Source organism: Puntigrus tetrazona, chromosome 6 (assembly GCF_018831695.1).
Source record: "Puntigrus tetrazona isolate hp1 chromosome 6, ASM1883169v1, whole genome shotgun sequence".
Classification (NCBI taxonomy): Eukaryota; Metazoa; Chordata; class Actinopteri; order Cypriniformes; family Cyprinidae; genus Puntigrus; species Puntigrus tetrazona.
This window is the reverse complement of record NC_056704.1, coordinates 10,882,927-10,906,118: the sequence shown is the minus strand read 5'-3', so window position 1 is coordinate 10,906,118 and position 23,192 is coordinate 10,882,927. Positions and strand designations below refer to the sequence as shown.

Sequence of the window (23,192 nt, the reverse complement as noted above, 5' to 3'; positions counted from 1 at the left end):
ACTGCCAATCATGTGGCAGCAACTCAATGCATTTAGGCATGTAGACATGGTCAAGATGATCTGCTGTTCAAAACGAGCTTCATAATAGGAAATTCATTGACTTTTGAGGTGACTCGGTTGTTGGTGTCAGACAGACTCAAAAACGACTGATCTTCTTGGATTTTCACACACAATCTCTAGTGTTTACAGAGAATGGTCCAAAAAAAGAGAATTATTCAGTAACCAGCAGCTCTGTGTTCACAAATGGCCAGATGGAAGCTGAGTTGATAGAAAGGCAACAGTTACAACTGAGGTATGCAGAAGAGCATCTATAAATGCACAACACATCAAGCACTGAAAGCAGATTGGAGTACAGCAGCAGAAGGGTGCCAATCTTGTTAGCAATTTCTGCTGTGACATTCAGATGGTGGGCTCTGAATTTGGCATAAATAGTATGACATTATGAAAAAATGGGTCCACCCTGCATTGTATAAACAGTTTTATTTTCAGTAATATTTTCTTGGCACACTTTGGTCCAAAATAATCTGATTCCCTGAACAGAACAACGAGTTTGCTATATTTCAATGACCTTCACAGTCAACAGATTTAACAGAGCACTCGGATGTGGACGTGCACCAAAATCTGAGCACCTTCTTGAATCGATGCCACTTAAGGCACTTCTGAAATCAAAATGGACAAGCAAAGGTACCAGCAAGGTGCAATAAATTGTAATAAAGTATGTAGCTGATGGTCAGCAAATGGATTTTGACTGATCTTTGTGCCATTAAAGTTGTGCAATTATAATTCAGCGCAGAAGAAAAGTATATATTTATAATGCATATCATCTTACAAGTTCTGAAAATGAAATTCCTTATTCTTTCCTTTGAATTCTGTTGAAACATTGTCTTCCCAGAATGTTGCTATGTTTGTGTGAAATAACTTTATTTGGTTAGAACTTGAGTGGTGTGCAGCTGTGTACATTCACAAATACGGCCCATTCAATGGAACACTTGGTTTGGGTCATTGGTCACCTGCTTCTATTTTGTTTGTTTATTGGATCAACAGTATTACAAAAAATGTTTCCTTCAAATTGCTTTAAAGTACAGTTACAGTGAATTTGGGTGAAAAGGTTACGTCCAGTTTACCAAACGTGACCTAGAACATGTGTAATATGATTTGGGATGCAAAACGGGGCCATGTGTTTTGGATTGCAGAGGAGTATTTCAAGACACTTCATCCAGAGCCAGAGTATTTCTGCTTTCTGCCAAATCATAGACATCTCAGTATAACTGCAACATGTCCTCACGTGGCTAAGGTTAGGGAATGCAGACCTCTTGTTTAGCACTCTTCACATAGCACGTGTACTGTAATTACAGACAAATTTTCATAACAAACCATTAGCTTTTAACTTTATATCACGGTTTAAATTAGTGTAGGTATTAAAAAAACAGTTGCAAGTACATAAAAACATCTGACTTCCCTTAATATTTCACAGCAGCATAAATCATCTTGTTACCTTCTGAGAAGTGTTGACACTGTTCTGCAGAAAGACAACACAGTTTTAGTGGAGCTAGAGTCACAAGCGCCAGTGCACTGATTGCCAACTAAACACAATTTAGTTTTAAATTGCATTTTGAAGCAAGAAATTGTTTTTGAGGTTTTCCAAAATTACCAAAGGTAGTCTTTTCTGCATACGGCCTTGTGCAAACAGCAGTAAGATTTTAGGATTCCCCACATTCAAAATCCACAAACAGAAAGGCATATGGATTGCACAGTTCAGTTTATAAATAAGTAGCAGTGGTCTTTCCGTCAATTACACATTACATGCATAAGTACTGTTTGGACCACAGCATTTTTTGTAACATAACCTCTTATGCTTTACATAGCACCCTGAAGAGTTGTTGGCAAAATACTCTAAATAATTATTTATCTCCATTCCTCTACATAAAGTTTGAGATGGTCATAAGAGAAAAAGCTTAACATTTTTGGACCAGAGGAAACACCTTGGTTTCGTCTTTTGTAAGAATTATCATAAGTTTGATGTCAAAGTCATTCATATATAGCCTGCGATTGGTGATTGCATTTACTCTACAAAAAAAAATAAAACAACAACATTTTAGTAAAAATCTTGATGTTTTAATGTAAAGAGTCAAGTGTTTTGTTTTTTTTTTAAACCATGGTAGTGCAAATATAAAAATGCACACCCTGTGAACAGTCAGACATCAGTTATAAACAATGCATTTTGGTCCCTGTGAGAAACAGTACCATAATTTACAACCTTGTGAATACAATTCTAAAACTGACTACAAAGCATTAAAATATCTACAGTTAGTTTATAAAAACCATGTTAAATTTGATAATTCAGAGTTTGACAAAAGAACAGCTTTAAAAGGCCAAGTAGCAGTAATCATCATAGGTGCAAAATTCTGTCTATCAAAACTATTATTTCTGCCAGAATCTGGTATTACATCCACAAACCTGATATAAAAACACTGGCAGTGAGAAAGCTAAAACGGTGGCATAAACTGACCAATTGTGCGTTTCTACAACAAATAAACAGGGAAGTGATACATTTAGTTCCATCCCACATTTTAGACAGACTAACAAACTAAAAATTACAAGGCGTCAGCAAGATATTTCATTACAAAGAGCGACATTTCAGTCCAACATGTCACTTGTATTTCACTGGCTCTTCACCCTCTTCACTGAGCAGACATGTGCGTACAAGAGCTTCAGTGACTGCGTACGGGTCGCAGTTGGCTGAGGGACGACGGTCTTCAAAGTAGCCCTTCATCTCCTGGCCCACAGATCTTGGGATTCGGATGCTAGCACCACGGTTAGCCACTCCAGCAGAGAACTCATGGATGTTAGAGGTCTCGTGATGGCCGGTCAGTCGTCTGGCATTGTCCAGCCCTCCTTTAGGATCGTAGGCACGAATATGGTATTGGTGTCTCTTAGCCAGCCTATCAATTGACTCCTCAATGTACCTAAAAAGAAAAAAAAAATGATTTTATTAGCATAACCAATGACCATTTTAATGTCCCCAGTGACTGTAGAACTGACAAGACTATAGCCTTCCTTTTACAAACTTACTTCAAACCCCCTTCCTCGCGCATCTCCTTCGTACTGAAGTTGGTGTGACATCCAGCTCCATTCCAGTTCCCTGGAATGGGCTTGGGGTCAAAAGAGGCCACAATACCGAAGTCCTCACAAACCCGATGAAGCAGGAAGCGGGCAACCCACAAATGGTCTCCCATATCAATTCCCTCACAAGGGCCAACTTGGAATTCCCACTGAAGAACAACAAAAAAAAAAACCAAGTTGCTGAAGTTGTCTTGATTACAGTACACACAAATGCATACAAGGTAAACCCAAACAAAATTAAATCAATTTCTTACAAGTTCCCCAAACGGAAGACTTTACCTGTGCAGGCATGACTTCAGCATTGGTGCCACAGATTTTTACTCCAGCATACAGACATGCTCTATAATGGGCTTCCACAACATCTCGTCCATATGCCTTGTCAGCTCCCACACCACAGTAGTATGGACCTAATAAAAAAAAACTATTAAATTCTCCTAAACAGAAGTTTTCCAGCCATTTAAAAACCTTGTATTCAAAGTTGACATCTACCTTGAGGTCCAGGGAAGCCATTGGAGGGCCAACCAAATGGATGACCATCTGTGCCAAGAAGAGTGTACTCTTGTTCCATTCCAAACCAAGGATGCTGGTTCTGCACCATATCCATGACCTTATTACAAATCTGACGAAGGTTGGTTTCTTAAAGAGAAAAGCAAACAACAAAACAATGTTTAATATTTACATTTATTTTGCACCAACTGTGCCAAAGATGTGATGGTTGTTTAGTGCACTAGAGATTTTTTATGAATAAATTGATTCAGAGTATCATGAAAGCTGTATTGCGTACACTGGCCATGTCACGAAGTCCAAGATGAACGTCATGCAAAATGGGCCAATAAAAGTATATTCTACTATATCCAATGTGACAATTATGGTATTTTACACCTACTCACCTGCAGGTTTGCGGTTGTATTTGAGGACTTCACACAGAACCAGTTTGTTGGGGTCCTTTCTGAAGGGGTCTCTGAACATGGCTTGCGGGATCAAGTACATGTCACTGTTGGACCCCTCAGACTGATACGTACTGGAGCCATCAAAGTTCCATTCAGGAAGATCTAAACAAAAAAATAAATAAACTCTTTTAGCAACACAGATGGTGGTTCATTTAACAGCTTGAACGCAGTAATTACCTTCAATGGTCTTAGGTTCGGAATCTAGAGTCCTGGTCTTGCATCTCAATCCTTCTCCGGTTCCATCAATCCAAATGTACATAGCTTGAACTTGGTCTCCCTGAGGGAGGTCCATGTACTGCTGTTTTACAGCTTTGCTCAGCTTGGAACTGGCTGAAGTGGCCATGGTGGTGCTATATCAAACCTAATAACAGACACAGTTGTAAACACAAACGTTCAAGACAATAAAAAGAGAGCAAGAACCCCCCTATTGCCAGAAACAACGTGACCGGTGGAGCCGCTCGGGCCCATTACGCAATGACAATGGGAGTAAGTAACGAATAGTGTCTCACTAATTTCATCAAGCTGAAATGCTCATCAACGTAATTACCCCTGACAGAACAACGAAACTTTCAGAAGGAACTCATAAAGCCGTAGTGAAGATATACATCATTCTACTAACGTTAGGCCATTTGACTGCTCGGTATAACACGACATACTGATGCAACATATCGTTGGGATGGCATCAAACGTGACAAACAAAGCAGTTAAGGATAACACAAAACTGAACAGTACAGTGCTCGATTTTAACCTAATAAATATGAAAGCACTCACTTAAACCTTTCCGATTGAAACAAGCCCATATTTAAAACGCATTTAATTATAAAAGGTCGTGCCACGTTACCACGACAAGCGCAAATGGATTAATCAATCAACAAAATACATACCTATCAACGAGAAGAAACAGTCACTATAAGAGTGCCAGTATTTCCAGAGGGTTTTAGAAAATAATCCTGCCTGTTTGTCTCTCATCCTCTTAACAAACATCGTCTGCTTTGGCCGAACTTTTAAAGAGGGGCTCGGGTCCTTCCGCTCCTGATTGGACGGAGTGAGACGTGATTGGAGCGTGGCTGGGTGACGTCACGTTAAAGGAGCGTTTCATTGGACGCCGTGGAAAACAGGCTGTTCATCCTCACGAGTCTTTGTTAGACAAAGGACGAAAACACGTTTGTTGAGGGAAATGTTTTTACATAATCTTTTAAAAATGAGTTGAACGTGTACCGATGTACTGACCGTGTACTGACAAGACACTGCTCATTATACCTGCCGCCAGAAAAACGACTGTCGAGGTGAAGGAGAACAGGCGACGAAGCACTGGTCCATCACGCCCCCTAGTGGTTCTGTCGAAACAACAAGAAGTCGTGCTCGAGAAAGAGTGGTTAGCAGAAAACTACAATAAACAGTGTAAAATACAGACCGACAAGAATGAATAAATGAACAATGAGTAAATAAGGTTTTACATTTATAAAACAGAATATTTGAAGTTATGATATAATGAATATTATTTATTTTAATGTGTATATTTATATATGAAATATATATTCATTAGTGCCCTTAGACTTTTCGGACATCACTGTATTTTACAGGTTTAATTTACAACTGATATACCTGAATTTAGATTAAAAAAAATATTTAAAAAAATACTGGTTGAAAAAAAGGTCAAATTTGGTGTGAAAATCATGTTGAAGTGATAATAATGCCCTCTTGTATCTAGATGAAACTGGACGAAGAGAGTTTTATTATCACATATAATTATATAATACTGTAGCCTATTCTTTGCTCGCGACTCTTTTAAAAGCGTGTACAATAGAGCATATTATTAAATGATGACATGATATATTAGTCCAGATGAAATGTGAAAATAATGTTCACATTTTCATAAAAGCATGATACGTAGCACATTTGTATAGTTTGTGACCCTAAACATTTTCAGAGATGGAGCCACCGCAAAATCACCTTGTGGTTGCCATGACCATTCTCCTTCGCCAAAAAACAAAATGATGAATTTTGTGTAATATCTCCTGAACCAAAACATGGTAACGCAGAAAAGGTGACGTCTACACCTATGTTTTGATGGTCAAGGATTACATTGATGCCATATTACGAACAGCATAAACTGTTCAGGTAAAGAGTTCATGGTGATGTGAGCAATGTGAGCAATGTCCTTGACCCTCTGCAGTTTGTATGCAGCAGAATGTGGGTTTGAAGGAAGCCATCATATACATGCTGCACCAATCCCTCTCTCACCAGCGGGGCTCCAAGAATTACACTTTTGGACCTCTCCAGCGCATTTAACAGCATTCAGCCTCTGTTTCTCAGAGACAGAATGACAGAGATGGGCACGGGCTCACACCTGCTGGCTTGGATCATGGACTATCTGACAGGCAGACGTCAGTTTGTGTGACCGCAAGGGACTGTGCTCTCTCCGGTCTTGTTCACCCTGTACACATCAGACTTCCAACTCAGTCCTGTCACCTGCAAAGGTTTGTTAGGAATGGACAGATCTAGAAATCTGATCAAGGACTGCAACCACCTGCAAGTCCAGAGAGATGGTGCTGGACTGTGGACTGTGCTACTGGGATAAATAAAGTAGTAAATAAAGTTAGCAGTGGTAGGAGAAACCATGTGCTTGTGTAGTGGAGTGTGTATTGTGGAGAGGAAGGGTCAAAGAACTCCTGTGGCCAGTTGATGTTCTTTGGATGCCTCTCCTCCATAGGATGGGTGAGGGAATAGAAGGTGACACTACAGAGGAAGAACAGAAGGTGAAAGCATGCACAGGCAGTCAAATGTAGGTTCAGTATAATAAAGAACTCAGAACGGTTTTACCAAACGTCGTCTGTGACGCAACTGCATATGTAAATTAAATTCGATTGAGATCGAATGAAGCCAGGAGCGGAAGTGAAAGTCTGCAGCTTTAAGATTCTCCAGTTGGATTATCATCCACAGATAACGAGGACAGCAGCCCATACAGCTTACCTGTAAAGTTGTCATGTTGACCGGGAAGGCAATGAATCATTACAATATGGAGTTTAACAGGAGCTGTTACCATAATAGTATGAAACTCAAAGTAATAGGGAAGAGTGGGTTGAGTATTTCCAGTTATTAAAAGTGAGAAGACCTGGAGGAGGGTGCGAAAGGGAAGATGTTAGAGAGAACAGCAGATGAATCAATACCTTCCATGTAAAGCGCTTTGAGTAAAGCACTATATAAATGTAACAAATTAATATTTAATTAATTAAGCAATCTTTGTTTCCTACTATTTTTTAAAAAAGTAGTCAGTTATTAGAGAAAGATAAAAATATGTGCAAAATATTGGATATTATAGCTTATATCACATGGACTATAAAAAAAGAAAAATGTTTGTTTTTGAGGAATGAAAACAGTTATTGGTACTGGTACAGGCTCTTGATTAAGTGTATCTGCGCTTCTCCCAGCCATTTGAGTAAAGCTGTGTGATCTTTTAGTTAAATTACTAAAATGTGCCTGTTTTACACATAAATATTATCACGACTAACAATAATGCTAACTAATGAATTAGTACAAATGCTATATAATTAACTATAATTCTTTAATTAAGTTAAGAGGATTAAAAAATAAAGCTGGAACGATCCATTTGTCTTGATGAATAGGACTTAATGAACGGAAACTCAAACGACTGAGAGTTATATCCACAAGGTGTCGCTCTGTACTTTATTTATGTCCTGCTTACGAGGCTAACGCCTGAGATCCAGCGTTTACGGCGAAGTCTGCAAACAAATACACGCTCACCTTGAAAATGTACGAAACATAAATATTTACTTGCTGTTTACCAAAGAGCCACAGAGAACGGCCGTTTTTATTCAACTGCGGAGTTTCCGCACTGCATCGTGACATTGAATTTAGACGGTAACATTATAGGATCATGATATAAACATTTACACGAGTCTCTCCCCGCGCGCGCGCTCCCGCCGCCCGCTCGCGCTCTTTCTCTCTTTCTCTCTTTCTCATTCAGATGCACGCGGACTACAAACCACTGTCCAGTGACGTAGAGCTGGATGACTCATTGCCCATCAGAAAGAAAAAAAAATGAGACATCGTCTCCTCTGACCCCATCCTCTAACCTCACACAACGTAAGCGTCTGCTTCAGTCACACGCAAACCGATCTCATGGCATTTCTGACAGGACTCTTGAGTCAATACCAAAACAATAGGTATGCTCTTTAATGTGAATTTTAAGGCAGGCTTTCATAGTCACAGAGACCACTGAGTTGTTTCAAAACCCAAACTTTAACTTTAATTACTATATATATATATATATATATTTAACAACCTTCAAAGATGTATATAATAAGGCAACCTTCCAAAGATGTCGAAAAAGGCACCGTGTGGAATCCAGCAGGGAGTGAATCACATCACGGCACTACCCTGTCACCCAGGCAGAAGTGTGAGGAATATGTTTCCTTAATTAATGCACAGAGACTAATGAGCCGGGAGGTTAGAGCCCAGTAGACAGGCCAGTTTTCTGATTCTCCTCCGTGAGATAATTACTCAGCTGGGCTTGAATATGAATATTGCTGTGGTTACACAGAGCTGTCGATGCAGTGAGGTCGCACTTACTGTAAACTAACCGGAGCGTTCAAGTGCAGTTAACCACAGCCTCAGTGTCATGGTAACAATCTCAACAAAATGTAATGCGTTAGACATTATGCAAGTTACGGTGGTCTGTCGGTGACCATTCTCTCTGCATGCTTTGGATCTTCAGTTGAAGGTACGGTTCATAATTGGGTATAGATGTAAAAACATGCATTCGGCAGCTTTTGAATGCCGTCACAGTCCTGCGTGACTTGTAGCATCAATTTCCCGAACTGGATTTAAACGCTAATGTTAATAAGTAATGTTCTCACTCCCTTCAATTTCCAGTGATCAGTGAAACCTGTGGGTGAGTCATCATCAGACTCTGCAATGCACCACAATAACCTATACTGAGGGAGGTGGAGACTGACAGGAGCTTCCCACGAGAGCTTTGATTCAAACACAAACACAAACTAAGATCAGACGTAGACCCAGATGGTGCCGACTCAATGGTTGGCATTTCTGCTGTGTTTTTATTTGTTTTCTTGTTTGTTTCGCTGTTGCACACAACACACACTGAGCAGACTCTCGTGGCAACGAAATCGCCCAGAGCAGGTTGGAAGCCTGACATGAAATCAAAGAGGAGTTTATCTCACATCGGTCCAGCTCTGTGTACATGATAACACTATCGGGAAATCAGATCTTCACTGCAACTTGTTGCCTTACTGTTATAGGCTGCATGATGACGGAGAAAGAAAGTGGCTAGTTCAGTCTGAGGAGGAATGAGGGACTCGGTTTTTTCATGATGCCAGTTTCCTAGTTTCTGTGTGAACTCCATCAAGGGACTCGCTGAGTTACATTGAAGGTAGTAAGTAAATAAATGAAAAATTAATCTAATATATCTTGTTTTCTTGAAACAATATCCCATGGTAAATGTAAAAAAAAAATATATATATTTTTTTTATTTTAAGCATAAATTTAGAGAGGTTTCTGATCTAAAACAAGAAAAAGACAAGTCTTAGTTTTGCATCTCTGCTACAAAAGTTTGCTTCTCAAGACATTTATAGGCATTTTTCTAGAAAGCAAGACATTTCATTTATTTTAGTGCAATTATTTATATAGAAGCATAGAAGAATAACAATAAAAGTCATTTAGGCGATACATTTATTACAAGATATTGCAAATTAATATATGACGTCTGTATTCAAAATGTAATGTGATTAAATACTCAGACTTCTGTGGCAACCTTCTTGTCACATTGTCAGACAAAACAACTGTATGTGTCAGACCCGGGTCCCCTGCATTTTAATACACATTGCATATATATATTTATATATTGCGTAATCAGGATAACATTTGCATGTCATTCTGGTATTAAAAAAATGTGAGGAAAATGAGCAGTGAGATGGATTAGTTTCTGACAATCACTCTGAATCTAAACGATTATCACAAATGTCATGTGCACTTGGACTCTGGGATTCCTTCATGGCAGCAACCCCATAAAAACAACTTGAAAAGATCCATTTACTTGCAGTATAAATCACCTTTTTTTTAGCCCATACATGAGCCTTAGATATAGTACTTTGTTGAAATGCTTAGTACAAATCTCTCAATAACTGATGTTCAATAGAAATTTTGTTATTAAAAACGTATTTATAGATATTTTACAGATTAGCCACTGTCCCACTTCACTAGAGAAACCTGGAGGGTACATCTGACCGGCCCAGGTGGGTTTGTATAGATCTGTGAATGGAATATCAAGTGATTTAAACTGAGATTTCACAAACAGGATGTGCTGGGATCATTAATTAAGGAGACAGACACTCTTGGGTTATCAGCATGCATATTTCATGGAATAGAGAGGACTGGATGTATCCGAGTCTTGCCCGTCTTGCGCAAAAATCTGAGATAAGCGTGTGTCCGTCTAAAACAAGTGATGGAGCTTTTCGATGTGCAAAAGAGTCATATTTTGCCATCAACATACTGTCCTCCTTTCATAATTATGTCTGAAGAAGACAATCAACTGGAGCATTTAAAAAGTAGACTGTTAGAGCTTGATGATTTTGAAATCTGTATTTAATACATTACAGTGACTTTTCAGCTTAGAACAATGATGCAACATGTAATTTGTTTTCCCATGCAACTGACAGTAAGATAAATATATATTTTTGGAGTTAAAAAATATAGAGAGACATCTAATGCTCACTAAGTCTACAGTTATTTGATAATATTGTTAATCGTAGATTTTAATCCTACTGACCCAAAACTTTTTTATGTAAATAAGTAAGTACATATATACACACACATACATAAATAAAAGTACACGTATACATTAATATGTTAAAACATATTTTGTTAAAATTTAAACCAGGGGTCACCACATTTGGTCCTGGAGGGTTCCTGTAGCGTTAAGCTCCAACCCTGATCAAACGCTAAGCATCTAATCAAGGTTTTACTAGATATACTTCAAATCTGCTGGACACCGGCCCTCCAGGATCAAGATTGGTGACCCCTAATTTAAACTGGAAATGCTAAAGACTTTGCTACTATTATTCAGTGACACTGTATTAATGCCATTGGCTTATTCATCATTTATCCTAATGTATCAACGTATATTGTAATTATAGATTTAGCAAATCACATAAATACTGTATCATTATAAATAATCTGTTATGCTAGGCCTAGATGAGGTAAGGCGTATCCAAATGCTAGCAGTTTAATGCACAGAAACATGGAGCAGAAGCAAGAGCAGAAATCCAAAACGGCAGCAAAAATTAGAAAAAAACAGGGAAAAAGGCAGCAAACAGTTAACTATGAACTATAAGAGTCAAAGAACAGAGACGCAATCAGGCTTACTGATATAATCATAATCATGTTGGTAGCTGTCATGTCAATAGACTGTATAAAGACACCTGAGACAATACAGTAGCTTCTACAGACACTAAACAGCTACACAAGTGCTTCACCAGTTTCACTGAAAGTAATTTGAGAGCGTAGCATAGCAAGACACGCATCCCAGTGCTGAAAATAACTCTTGAACCTGGACTACAGCTGTAACCAGAATAAAAAAAAAAAAGAGAGATGAGAGCGATATGAAAGAACTCATCAGAGTGTAACCTGACTGTTTTATCCTTTCATAAAGGAGACAACCTCAGGGGAAACAGTTACTCTAATTGTAGCTGCAGTCTTCTATAGTCATTCACATCATACAGAAAGCCAGCTTTTATCATTTACATCCAGTCAGCAGCAACTAGGCAGCAGATGTTTTCTAGATGAAAATCCCTTTGGGTTACAAAAGGTTATTCGTTGTTTATGGAACAACTGAAATGACTGCATTGTTGCTGTTAACTAAAACTAAAAATAAAGCTAAAATAATAATAATAATAAAAAAATGGAAATAATTGAAAATATACAAAAAAAATACATAAAATTCAAATAATAAAAGTACAGTAGCATATAAATAATCATTAAATAATACTAAAAATGTAAAAGTTCATATGAATCCATACGATTTTACACAATCTGATTTTGTCTTATAGGTTTAGGGCTATACCTTTATGCCAAGGCTAACATTTTCTGTAAAAATGTGAAATTTGGTTGATTTTGGTATAGTTTATATGAAGAGAAATGATCTCACAATTCAATATATAATAATAACCCAATGTCACACTGTATGATTTTCATATGTAAACTAAGAATACAGTTAGCAAGTTTAATGGGAATTCTCAAGCTCAGCAAACAAAATCAGCTCATTTTCATGTTTGAGAAATATACCCTTCAGATTAATGAGCAAATGTGAGCAGGCCACTCAGACTGCAGTCAGGTGATTAACGTATGAGTGACAGGAACGACCTTTAACTAACGATAAATACTCACTAAGACCGGAGTCAACAGGGGTTTCCACTCACAATGCTCGCTGCTGAGGAACCGTGGGCTGCAGCAGTCTAACATACTAATTAAAAGCCTCCTTAAGACGATGCTTCATAATGCTTAATGCCATAATTAATCCTGTAACATAAAATGAATAACTGATAAGCATGATTACATTCAGGGTCAAAGCTGATTAGTTGAATTATCGATAAGTTAGAGTCCAGAGTTCAAACTAAATCCAAAATGTTAAGCACTATTTTTAGGTTTTCCATCATCATCTACACTTACTCTCTATAAATGTGTGAATTGTCTCCTGATTAATGACATTTTTAGCTACTAAAAAGCCACTAAAAGCGACAAGAGATGAACTGTTCTATGCGCTGGTTGCTATGGAGCCTTGTCTGCACAGAGAAGAGCCCTTGACATTGTTGAAAGCACTTCACAAGAGAGCATAAACAACATGCTTTGGCACTGTGAGACATGCTGGACTTCAAGCTGTTGAAAGGACAGGCTCCTGGTGTGTGGTTCTATTAGATGGCGTTCACCCGAATGAAATGTTCTTCATTTAATTCATTTTTTCGCGTAAGCGCCCGAGCTCCCGTGAATGCATTCGCTGAGAAAACTGTTATATTGTCAATTATGGAAATTGTTGTAACGTAATAAAGGAACTAAATTAGCTTAATTGTCCAACCGGTGGTGCAAACATCTCATTAGCCGCTCGCTGTACTGTACATGGACTAGCACAACCCGGGCTCGGTGGAAAATGCACTGTGGATTCCTGCAGAAATATATATAGAAATATATTCCACGCAACTTATGATTCATGGGGCAGATTACTGATAAATAAAGCCTTACGCAAGATTTCTTGAACAATACTATGTAAACTAATACATTTTGCATGATTTATTCAGCTCCATATGTATGGCTTTTTGCCATAGTAAACTTGCTCGTTAGCTCACCTGGTACTGCATTTGCAATGTGGAGCGCTATACAAGTTCTGCTAAACATAATTAACAATAAATTAGCTCAAGGACTTGCAGAAGCATCATCTAATGGCATTTGTTTTCATCTCGATTACATTTTGTTAACACTATCAGTATAGGTTATATGTTATTTGCACATATGACAGAGCATTTTAGTGCCACCATATGTATAAAAACCAACATAAACGAGCATTGTTCATCTGTTTAGAATAAAAGTGAACATGCAGTTAGCGCCATTCACTGGAACATTTGACTTTCAGTGTGTTGTATAAGAATGCAAGCAACATAATGTTATTTTGCAGAAATGTAGCCACAGGCACATATTTCCAATGAGCCTGGCTTGGCTAAGAAACGGCAGTCTAAATGAAACCTCTACTGAAACTTGAGCATTTATGGATGATGAAGTCACAGGTACTGCACTGCCGTAGCAATGTCTCACGAGGGAAAAGATAAGGGTAGGGAATGACAGCAAACTAGCTGAGCTGCTGACAGCAGGACCCTTGAGAGGACACAAAATGTTCTCTGTAATGCAACGAAACAGGATTTTTCAAAGAAAAAATTAGAGTTAGGTAGAAAGCGAGCAAATGGGTGCGGACAAAAAATATATCTAAAAAAAATATATATACGCAACTGCTATTCCTTTAATAGACAACGTCACAGCTTTGTCTTTTAGAAATCTCTGATGGTTCACATCGTATCCTTTGAGTCTCCTGGTGTCGTTAAAAGGTCATCCTTATCCAAGGCTCCAAAAATGCACTGTGTTCATGCTGCCTCTGCCGAGACACTGAGTGTCTTTTACATTATAGAGCAGGTGAATCCACAGCACTCCTTCAGCAAAGTGAGGCCTGTCTTGGTTACAAAGGGAGCAGTCTGCTGGGCTCTGGGCGGCCTCCTTCCACTGCGAGCAACACCTACGTGGAATAGTTTCATAGACAAAGAGTTGATGCAATGACTTGCAGTAAACCATTTGAACTGGGTTTAACAAGGTAACATATTCCTACCGTAGATTTTCAAAACAAATACCATTTAGTATGTTTTTAAGTCTTTTGAATTATGAGTACATTGGCAGTGCCCTCATAAACAAACTTCAAACTGAAATACCTCTGTCATACCCATGTCATTAAACTAATTTGGCCTCATAAACCACAATAACCAACACACACACACACACACAGGGTTAGGGTCAGTGGTAAAGGGTTAGCTAACACAAAAATTAGCCTTTTTTACTTACCTTTAAAGCATTCTAGGTGCATGTGTCTTTCTTTCAGACAAATCCAATCAGAGTTGTATTAAACACTGTTCAGGTGGGTGTTTGCTCTATAGAGCAGACGTTAAATTAGGGCTGCGTGATGAATATTGTGCAATATTTAATGCGCACCTTGTCAGTGAAGTGGGTTCTGTGATCAGCGGTGAATTCAATCACATTTGTGTTTTCACATGCAGCATTTTCTACACAGAGCTGTTGTTCACTGACAAGCTGCAATAAGTGTGCGCATTAAATATCGCACAATATTTATCACGCAGCCCTACATTAAATAAAGTATGCACATCTGTAATAAAACGTCCCTCACATGGCTCCAGTGGGTGAAGATAAATCCATTTCAAATGTGGTAAACACTCTCACTTTTTTCTCACTTCTACTGACTGTGGTAAGCAGAAGAAGAAATATCAGAGAAGAAGAGACTGGTTTTCCTTTGTCCCTACATTTCCTAGAGGCACGTGCATGACGCAAACGTCCTACATCGTCCGTCTGAACATCTTCCTCTTGGCACAGTCAGCAGAAGGGACAAAAAAGGGTTTATGTTCGAAATATGGATATTTATCTACAAAAATGCATGTATTTATTACTAATTTCACCCTGTGAGCCCCGGACGGTAGTTTAAGGACAATATTTAATATAATTCCGTTTGGATTTGTTGAAGGTGAGTAAAATTATTTAGTAACACTTTATTTTGATAGTCCACCAGACATTGTACTAACAATAAGTAACTGTGCAACTATATGTCAGCTAGCAGTCATAGAGTATTTACAGACCGTCTGCTTAATATTTTATAACACTTTTTCTTTTATGGGTCCACAATATACAACATACAGTCTATGAGAAACTTTGCAAGAATATGTCAACTTATTGTAGCTGCAAATTTATGAGAATTAGCCGACATGTAGTTCCAGAGTTACTTATAGTTAGTGGAACGTCTAAAGTAGACTATCAAAATAAAGTGTAATCTATTTTCACTTTTGGGCGAACTAACCCTTTAAGTCTGGAATATACTACGTGACATACAAACAACACTCACTTTCTGACCATCAAGTCATTCAGACCACAAGAAATATGGCTTGCTACCAGGAGATGTGTAACAAATGTCTGAAACTAAAACAATATGAGACTGGGACACTATGCAATCATACATTATGCAATTTTCTATGAAATCCGTCAAGTCAAATCTGCAGACTAGCTCTAACGTTTGCCAGCTAGTGCTAGTTTATGACAGTACAGACTTTGGTCGCACTTTATATTAGGTGGCCTTAACTTCTATGTACTAACTTTAAAAAATAAGTATAATGTATAAGGGTAAGGTTAGGGACAGGTTTGGTCACAATAAGTGCATTGTACCAAATGATTCATTTAAATGTAAATACATAAGGCCACCTAGACTTAGTTAAGGGACTAAACCATTTGAAACATAGCCAGTGACTAGGGTTTACGTAATATTCTGTTCAGTCTGCATGCAATTAAGAAGCTTCGTATCTCAACTGCATGACCAATAAAATCAAAATCATTAGTTTTGCTCTACCAACCACCACAGAAAGACTTACTCTTGCTTTGAGAGCTTTTTGGTAGTTTGGACTTAAGAAATTCAGCCATCTCTTTGTCCTCCTCCCGTTCCCTGTATAGCAGAAATAACTGGTGATTATGAGGCAATGCATTATGAGAAGACTGTCTGTATAATCTGCTATTCATGAAAGCTTTTTTACGTCCTTCATTTAGCTCAAGGTTTTCCTATTATTTCTGGGAAATGCAATCTGAAAATACATGCATTCGTGTATCATGCAATTCAATTATTTATTTGTTTGTGGTATTTTGCTGGTTTTACAAAAGAATTCTGCAATACATTACATGACTTCCATTCCAGCCTTTGAGAACTGGCAGGAAATGGACCTACACACGTCTTTAACACCAGCTGGACCAAAAACATTTATTTTTCGCTATTTATTAGCATGGATGATATAGTACTCTGCACTGATTACACAAATTCGCTAATGCTGAAAGAGTATTTTGGGTTAAATGCATTTAATTATATTAATATAATTGCATTGATATGCACAAGGCAAAACATCAACAAATAACCACTGGATATAAAGTCAAGATTCAGTCGTAAAGTTGAGCAGATGCCAGAAGTACTGAGCAGACTTTTCCTGATTTCAGTTCTTGAAATTGCTGAGACAGAATGTGGCAGCATGGCTTTATTACAAATAAAATCCTATTACTTCTGTACTTAGAGGGTGAGTAATGTTTTTTTCCTCGGGCCTTAGACAGAATTCTGTCAGCCACAGAGTTGAGCTCAGTCAGAGATTTAATAAAGGGTGCAAATGAATAGTGTGTCAGCCTCCTTCGTTTCCCAGCATGCTAAAATCGGCTTACCTGAGACGCTCAAACTCCACGTCATCCACTAAGAAGTCTCTGGCCTCCACTAATTTATGAATCTGTTTCAGAAGTTCTTCCTCCTTCTGTTTGTCTTCATTAGACTTGTCATTATCTGAAAATCGATTTTTATATTTTACCAAGAAACGGCTTTCATTGTCATGCTTACTAAGATCGGGCCACGCCAACAGAAAAACATCCAAATAATATCTGCAAAACGAGTTTGAAATGATATTATAGACTGTATTGGCTTTATTAGTAGTGCATGCTACCATGTAAAAAACAATTAAACAACGAGAAAAAACTGAATAATGAGAGAGATTTTTGTTTTTCTATCAGTATGCTCAGTAAAAGAACAATAGAAGGCACTTTTACAGCTGTACTGCAAAAAGAATAGTTTAAAATAGTATTTCTTGAAATTTTATTGTAATTTATTCAGGGGCTTTTTCACCTGGGATAGACAAAAGCTTTTGAAGCTCTTTTTTCAGTCTTGTAATTTCTTTACATAACTGGATATCATCCATCCTGCAAAACAAAAGAAGAGGCACATATGATAACACCACACTGCTCTAAAGCTTACGGAAGCATTTACAGCTTCACTTCAAAAAATACAAAATTAAATAATAATAATAATTCTGGTGCATGAGCAACATTACTGAGCCAACTAAAATACTTTACACCAACAAAATTAAATGTATGTATAAGATCAGATAAAATAATAGTTGCAGGGTGACTCAGCGTTCACTTTGTGATATTTAGAATGAAATACCAGCCGGATATGGCACACTGAACATTGCGTGCTGTCTCATTTATTTCATATTAATTAAAACAGTGAGCTTTATCCTACCATAAACATGAACAATTAAATGTAATGTATGCAACAAAAAAAAAACAAATTACGATACATTTCTTTTTTTCTGTCTAAATGCAACATGCTGTCAATATGTTTGCTCCGTATTCAACCTTTTAAAATATATGCAAAAAAAAACCCCAAGTGATAATGTGCTCAAATGCCGAGTTTTCTATTTGAAGTACTTAACTCATAATATTCAAAGAATTACGAATGTCCGTTTTTTTAACCTTTAAATGTTACCTAACAGCAAATTAGTTTTTGTGTTATAAATGACTTTAATCAAACCGGTTAATTACGACCTTACCATTTTTGCGTGTGTGTCAGATAGCAGTATTCAGAGTGCATTCAGTCCCTGAATTTGAAACCGAATACAGTTTAATGATGAAGCTGTAACATTGGATTTCTCTCTGTATCTCTCCGGTTCAGTTGAGACAGACTGTGGAGGCCGAGCACCAATCAAACACTTGGGAAGAAATGCCCCACTGATTTTGTAATAGCCAAAGCTCTTTTCCAAACGATTGTGAGGGGAAACCAATATCCATGCATTAGACACTCTGGCAGCATCAAAAGCAAAGCATTAAGATCTTAATGAGGGGCAGCTGGCTGATTGTAGCTCCTGGTAATGGGAACAGGAAGGACAGATGACTGCAGATGTGATGGCGGTGAGAAGCATCTCAGATCAACTTTATGAACTGCTCAGTGCTTGTGGGTTTGGCTGTTGACTGTCAATTATAATTGACAAAATTGGTTATTACATTCAAATAGTAGTGTGTTTATCTGGAAAAAGAAAACGCTTCCGTTAATCTAAAAACTTTAATGACATGGATACACTTTGAACTCATTTTGAAGTGTTTGAGATGTACAGAACAAAACCAAACCATAAATATTAATATTTAAGGGATGATTTGCAGTCAGCGGGTTATTATTAGCCAGAAAGGGTGATAAGGACAACATAATGAACTGTGGATAATTCATTTGAGTTTAACTTCTTTTATCACATGGAAAGAAACTGTGTAGTGATTCCTGAAGAAAAACGTAGGAAACCAGCCTGGGACTTTTATATTCTAACCATTCTAACTGTAACTATAAAGTTTCAATTGTTCCAATTCTGTACGAATAGGGAAGTCCACAGCTTTAATGATAATTAGGGCTGATATTAATGGAATTGCTTTCAGAATGATTTTCGTAAGCTGATGAATCACAAAAAAAAATTCTGCAGTCAATCAGTTAAGCCCTAGACACACTGCACGATATCAGTGATCCTATAAGATCACTGTGCGACATGGAACTAATAAACGGGTAAGACATGATGATGTCCGGTTGACTCGTAGGCTACTACGCCTGTTACTGTGGAATAAAACATCAGCCTGCACTAGTGGTGAACAAAAAGAGCATGATGAATCACTCTTTAGCAGTCGGTGTTTGTATGCGTGCTGAAAACAAGTGGAAGCTGTGAAAGAGGAAAGAGAGCTAGAGGAAAGCAAGTTTTATTTTAGTTTCAATTTCATTGATTGATTGATTGATTTCACGGTGCATTTTTAGTGGCTGGATGGTAAACCTGGGTAGTAGCAGCAAATACATACTGAATTTCTGACACTCTTAGAAAATGATTGCAGGCTGTGACAGTGGCCGTTTCAACCCCTCTTACTGTATTCATGGGAGCACAGAAATGGGACAGATGAAAATCGTGCAGTGTGTCTAGGGCTTCAGACAACAGAAATACATGTAGTCATCGAGTCTTAAAGGAGCTGTATGTCATTTTTTGACTGTACTCATAGTAAAATATATTGTTTACATTGGTTGCCTGTGACTTTTAATATTGATTCTAAGATTTTGTTGCGGCCAGGCTCCTGCCGATATTTGCAATTTTTTAACTCATTATGAGCCTGATAGTTGCTTGAGATCCTCGGGTAGTGCCGTCTGCACGGTCTCAAAATCTCGACTTGTTCCCAAAGGTTACCACGCTCTTGTTCTTTGCGCGCCTAAGCTTCAGAACTCCCTGTCTGGAGACATTAGGCAGGCCACTTCTCTTCTTAACACTCTTTTTTATCGTGTGACTTTTTCTTAAATTTGTATTTTGCTACTGTACTGATCTTTTTACTGAAAAGCACTTTGTAACTTTGTTTTAAAAGGTGCTATATAAATAAAATATTCGCTGCCTTGAATTATAATTTTGGAATAAATGTAAAATGCTTAAAAACACAAACTTGACGAGATTCAGATTTGGCTTTAAAATATAGATAACTAAAAAAAACAAACATTGTGTTATATATTAAATATTACACTGTTCATGTAAAAATCTAAAATACTGTAAAAAATATTGCAAACGTAAAAATATAAAATTGATTTTCTCCCTTTTTCTGATAAGGTAAAACCAAGAAAATGTGACTGGGTCATGGATTTAAATTGATATAAAATCATAAAAATGACCATTTGACAAAATCACCACACACAAACTGTATATATCATAAATACTTACATGTGAAAATCAGTTTACTCACATGTATCTTAGCTCAGATTCCTCCTGATCAAAATGTCTCTGATCCGTTCAATCTTACAGAGTTCCCCCTCTATGTCTCCAACTGTGATAGTAGAGTCGGCCATTGAGACCACATCTGCCTCTGGAAACACAGAAAACAAGAAGATCTGGACTGAAGCCACGTTTATTACGACCACAAAGAGCTGCTCAATACAGCTCAGATTGCGTTCTGTAAAAAACGATCAACTTTGAAGTCTTCTCTCTCAAGATTAGCAGTGCTTGTGGAGGATCTGAAAAGTGAGGTACGTTTCAAGATGCACCGGTCTGTTTAAATCAGTTCAGCGTTACGCCTCCTTCCTGTTGCAAATTTAAAAAGAGCTATAAACAAGCACTGAGCCTCTTTACACGTAAAGAGTTACACATTAAAGTAAGCGTAAACTTAATGTCTGAAATTCCTTCAGTTCTATCGTTACTGCTTTCTTCCTATTCTTGAAGAGGTTCTCAAAACCCCTTCCATTGACTTCCTCCGTATCCCTCCTGCACCAATAAATCAAAGCCTTAGCAGCAGCAGAAAATTGCAGCATGTCCGGGTTTCCCGCCTCGGCTGTCAGACAACAAATTATTACTTGCAAGGGTTTAGGAGGCCTAGCATAACTCTTCGGCTGATCCTACAATTGCTTATGTCACGGCTGATGTCTCCAGTGGCATTGTGCGCCGTCTCTTTGTCATGAGTGGCATGGTAACCGTTATGCTAGGCTGAGGCTAATACGATCTGTCAGCTCTACTCAGCTGAGTGGCGACTCTGTGAGCGAGATGGGAAAATATGACAATATTCAGAAAAAATATTTCACTCGTAACATAGCCTTGTTTTGTTGATTGCAATAATGTGTGTTCATTTGTTATTAAGTAACAAGTCACTGCATTTACTAATTTAATCAATCAATATTAGGTCGTTTTTTTCTATCTTCCAGCAGCTTTTATTTTTTGTATTCGTAATTTATATGAATATACTTTTGAGAAGTTTGATAATCCTGTGCTGTGACATGCTATACGTATTCTAAAAAATTATGATCCTGCATATATATATATATATATATATATATATATATATATATATATATATATATATATATATATATATATATAACTATTAGTTAAATTACAACTTGAATTGCAATGTAAAAAATGTAATGTAAAAATATTAACATGACCATCAGCAGAAGAAAAAACATTGATCAGTTTTATTTTAGTTGTAATTTAATATTTTAGTATTTATTAATTATTTATTATTATTTAAGTAGCTTTAATTTGCAGTGTGCTTTTGTAATTTTTATTTGATGGTTTATAGATAGATAAAGCTTTCTTTTTATTTAATTTTTAGTTAACAATAACAACACTAGTTGCTTGACTCCTGTTGTTTTAAAGGTTTAATATTATGTAGACTTTTTAACAGATTAATAAGCCTTTTAGGAATCCTAAATGATCTCAAATACAGAAATGGGAACAACATGCTAAAAATGTATTGTCTTTCCAAACCTCTCTGATGTTAAATTTATGAATTTGAACTTTTCCCCTTTCTTATTTGGGTCACAAGTCTATTTGTATCCAAACTATCAAAAGGTGTCTTCAGGACAGGTGCTGATCTAAGACGACACCAGAACATTTAAATCAAATATTCTTGCAAAAAGAGCTGTTCGAAAATCGCTGCTTCATGTGCAACTTAACAACTCCTCTGAAGCACTGAGGCTTTTTATATCAGGTTAGACATTAATAAAGGAAACTCATTCAAATGTGCTAGACTGGATGAGAAAGCAGTAGAATTAATGCGGTGCATTACAGTGCATATAAGAAGTGCTGCAAGAGAAATGTCTTGGTTGGACGTTTAATAAAAAGAATTAAAAAATATTTTTAAATTCGAATGTAAAAACTCAGAGACTTCCAGGAGATTCCTTTTCACCATAAATTACATTCAAAGTCTTTCTTCAAACCATAAATTTGACAGCGTTTACAGTAAAATTCCATCAAATGCAGTACAATTTTTCTATCTATATATATATATGTATGTATAGATAGATAGATAGATAGATAGATAGATAGATATAACGAAGCCAGTATAATAATGACACTCCACAAAGGCATGTTCTTCTATCCCGAATCTCCCTTCCATTTCTAATTCACCACAGCATGCATTCTACACAAAATATAACTTATTAACGGATAAACCACGAGACTCATTCGTTGCATTCAGATCTCAGCACAACACTTTTCAAGCCCAACTATTCGTTTCCCTCAGCAGAAGTTTCACCTGTGGCATTCAGTCAGCAAAAACCCCAATGAGCGTGCAATAGTCTACGATACCTTTCACCAATACGTTTCGGCAGGTTTGGAAACAGAGACAGGTATACAGATACCTGTTTGGTCCACGTCTGTTTTCCATTTCGTGCATTCCAGGGATCCATACTGACAGGACGCTCTGCGCTTTTCATCCATCACACTCCAGCGAAAGCCTGAGCTTATACGAACACCCCGACTTTTAGACAGGCAAAAGCAAGAGGGCTCACTCAAACAATGCAGCGGACCCAGCGGTTCTCGACGGCTGAGGGGAACTAGACTTCATCACGCAGCGGCAGCGCTTTCTCTTCTATTCCTGACTCATTCACGACATCTTCTGGTCATCATCATTACCAACAACAACAAACTTTTTTTTTGTCCTGTCAGGGTACCTTCAAGCTCTTTATAAACC

At 37.5% G+C, this 23,192-nt stretch overlaps 2 protein-coding genes across 2 annotated transcripts; both read right to left on the bottom strand.

The window, feature by feature from the left end:
* Positions 1-2,093: 2,093 nt before the first annotated feature.
* glulb (glutamate-ammonia ligase (glutamine synthase) b) lies at positions 2,094-5,113 on the bottom strand. Its single transcript, XM_043242363.1, has 7 exons — positions 4,958-5,113; positions 4,251-4,434; positions 4,014-4,175; positions 3,613-3,759; positions 3,403-3,530; positions 3,073-3,272; positions 2,094-2,966 (listed from the first exon to the last, which is right to left on the bottom strand). Exons 2-7 carry the CDS (start codon positions 4,414-4,416, stop codon positions 2,651-2,653), a joined length of 1,119 nt encoding a protein of 372 aa, XP_043098298.1. The 5' UTR covers positions 4,417-4,434; positions 4,958-5,113; the 3' UTR covers positions 2,094-2,650.
* An 8,545-nt stretch (positions 5,114-13,658) lies between these two features.
* pik3r6a (phosphoinositide-3-kinase, regulatory subunit 6a) lies at positions 13,659-23,159 on the bottom strand. The gene is given in 7 exon segments (XM_043242125.1): positions 13,659-14,385; positions 16,292-16,362; positions 17,118-17,232; positions 17,569-17,642; positions 20,472-20,493; positions 20,496-20,591; positions 22,861-23,159. Coding segments are annotated over 7 exon segments (573 nt in total). The 5' UTR covers positions 22,940-23,159; the 3' UTR covers positions 13,659-14,269.
* Positions 23,160-23,192: the final 33 nt, after the last annotated feature.

Bases quoted from the DNA above. Each gene is read 5' to 3' on its own strand.
- glulb (XM_043242363.1), bottom strand. From the start codon at position 4,416: ATGGCCACTTCAGCCAGTTCCAAGCTGAGCAAAGCTGTAAAACAGCAG. The intron at 3,760-4,013 runs GTGAGTAGGTGT...TTTCTCTTTAAG, and splicing joins ATACAACCGCAAACCTGCAG to AAACCAACCTTCGTCAGATT. The intron at 3,531-3,612 runs GTAGATGTCAAC...TTTTTTTATTAG, and splicing joins TGGCTTCCCTGGACCTCAAG to GTCCATACTACTGTGGTGTG.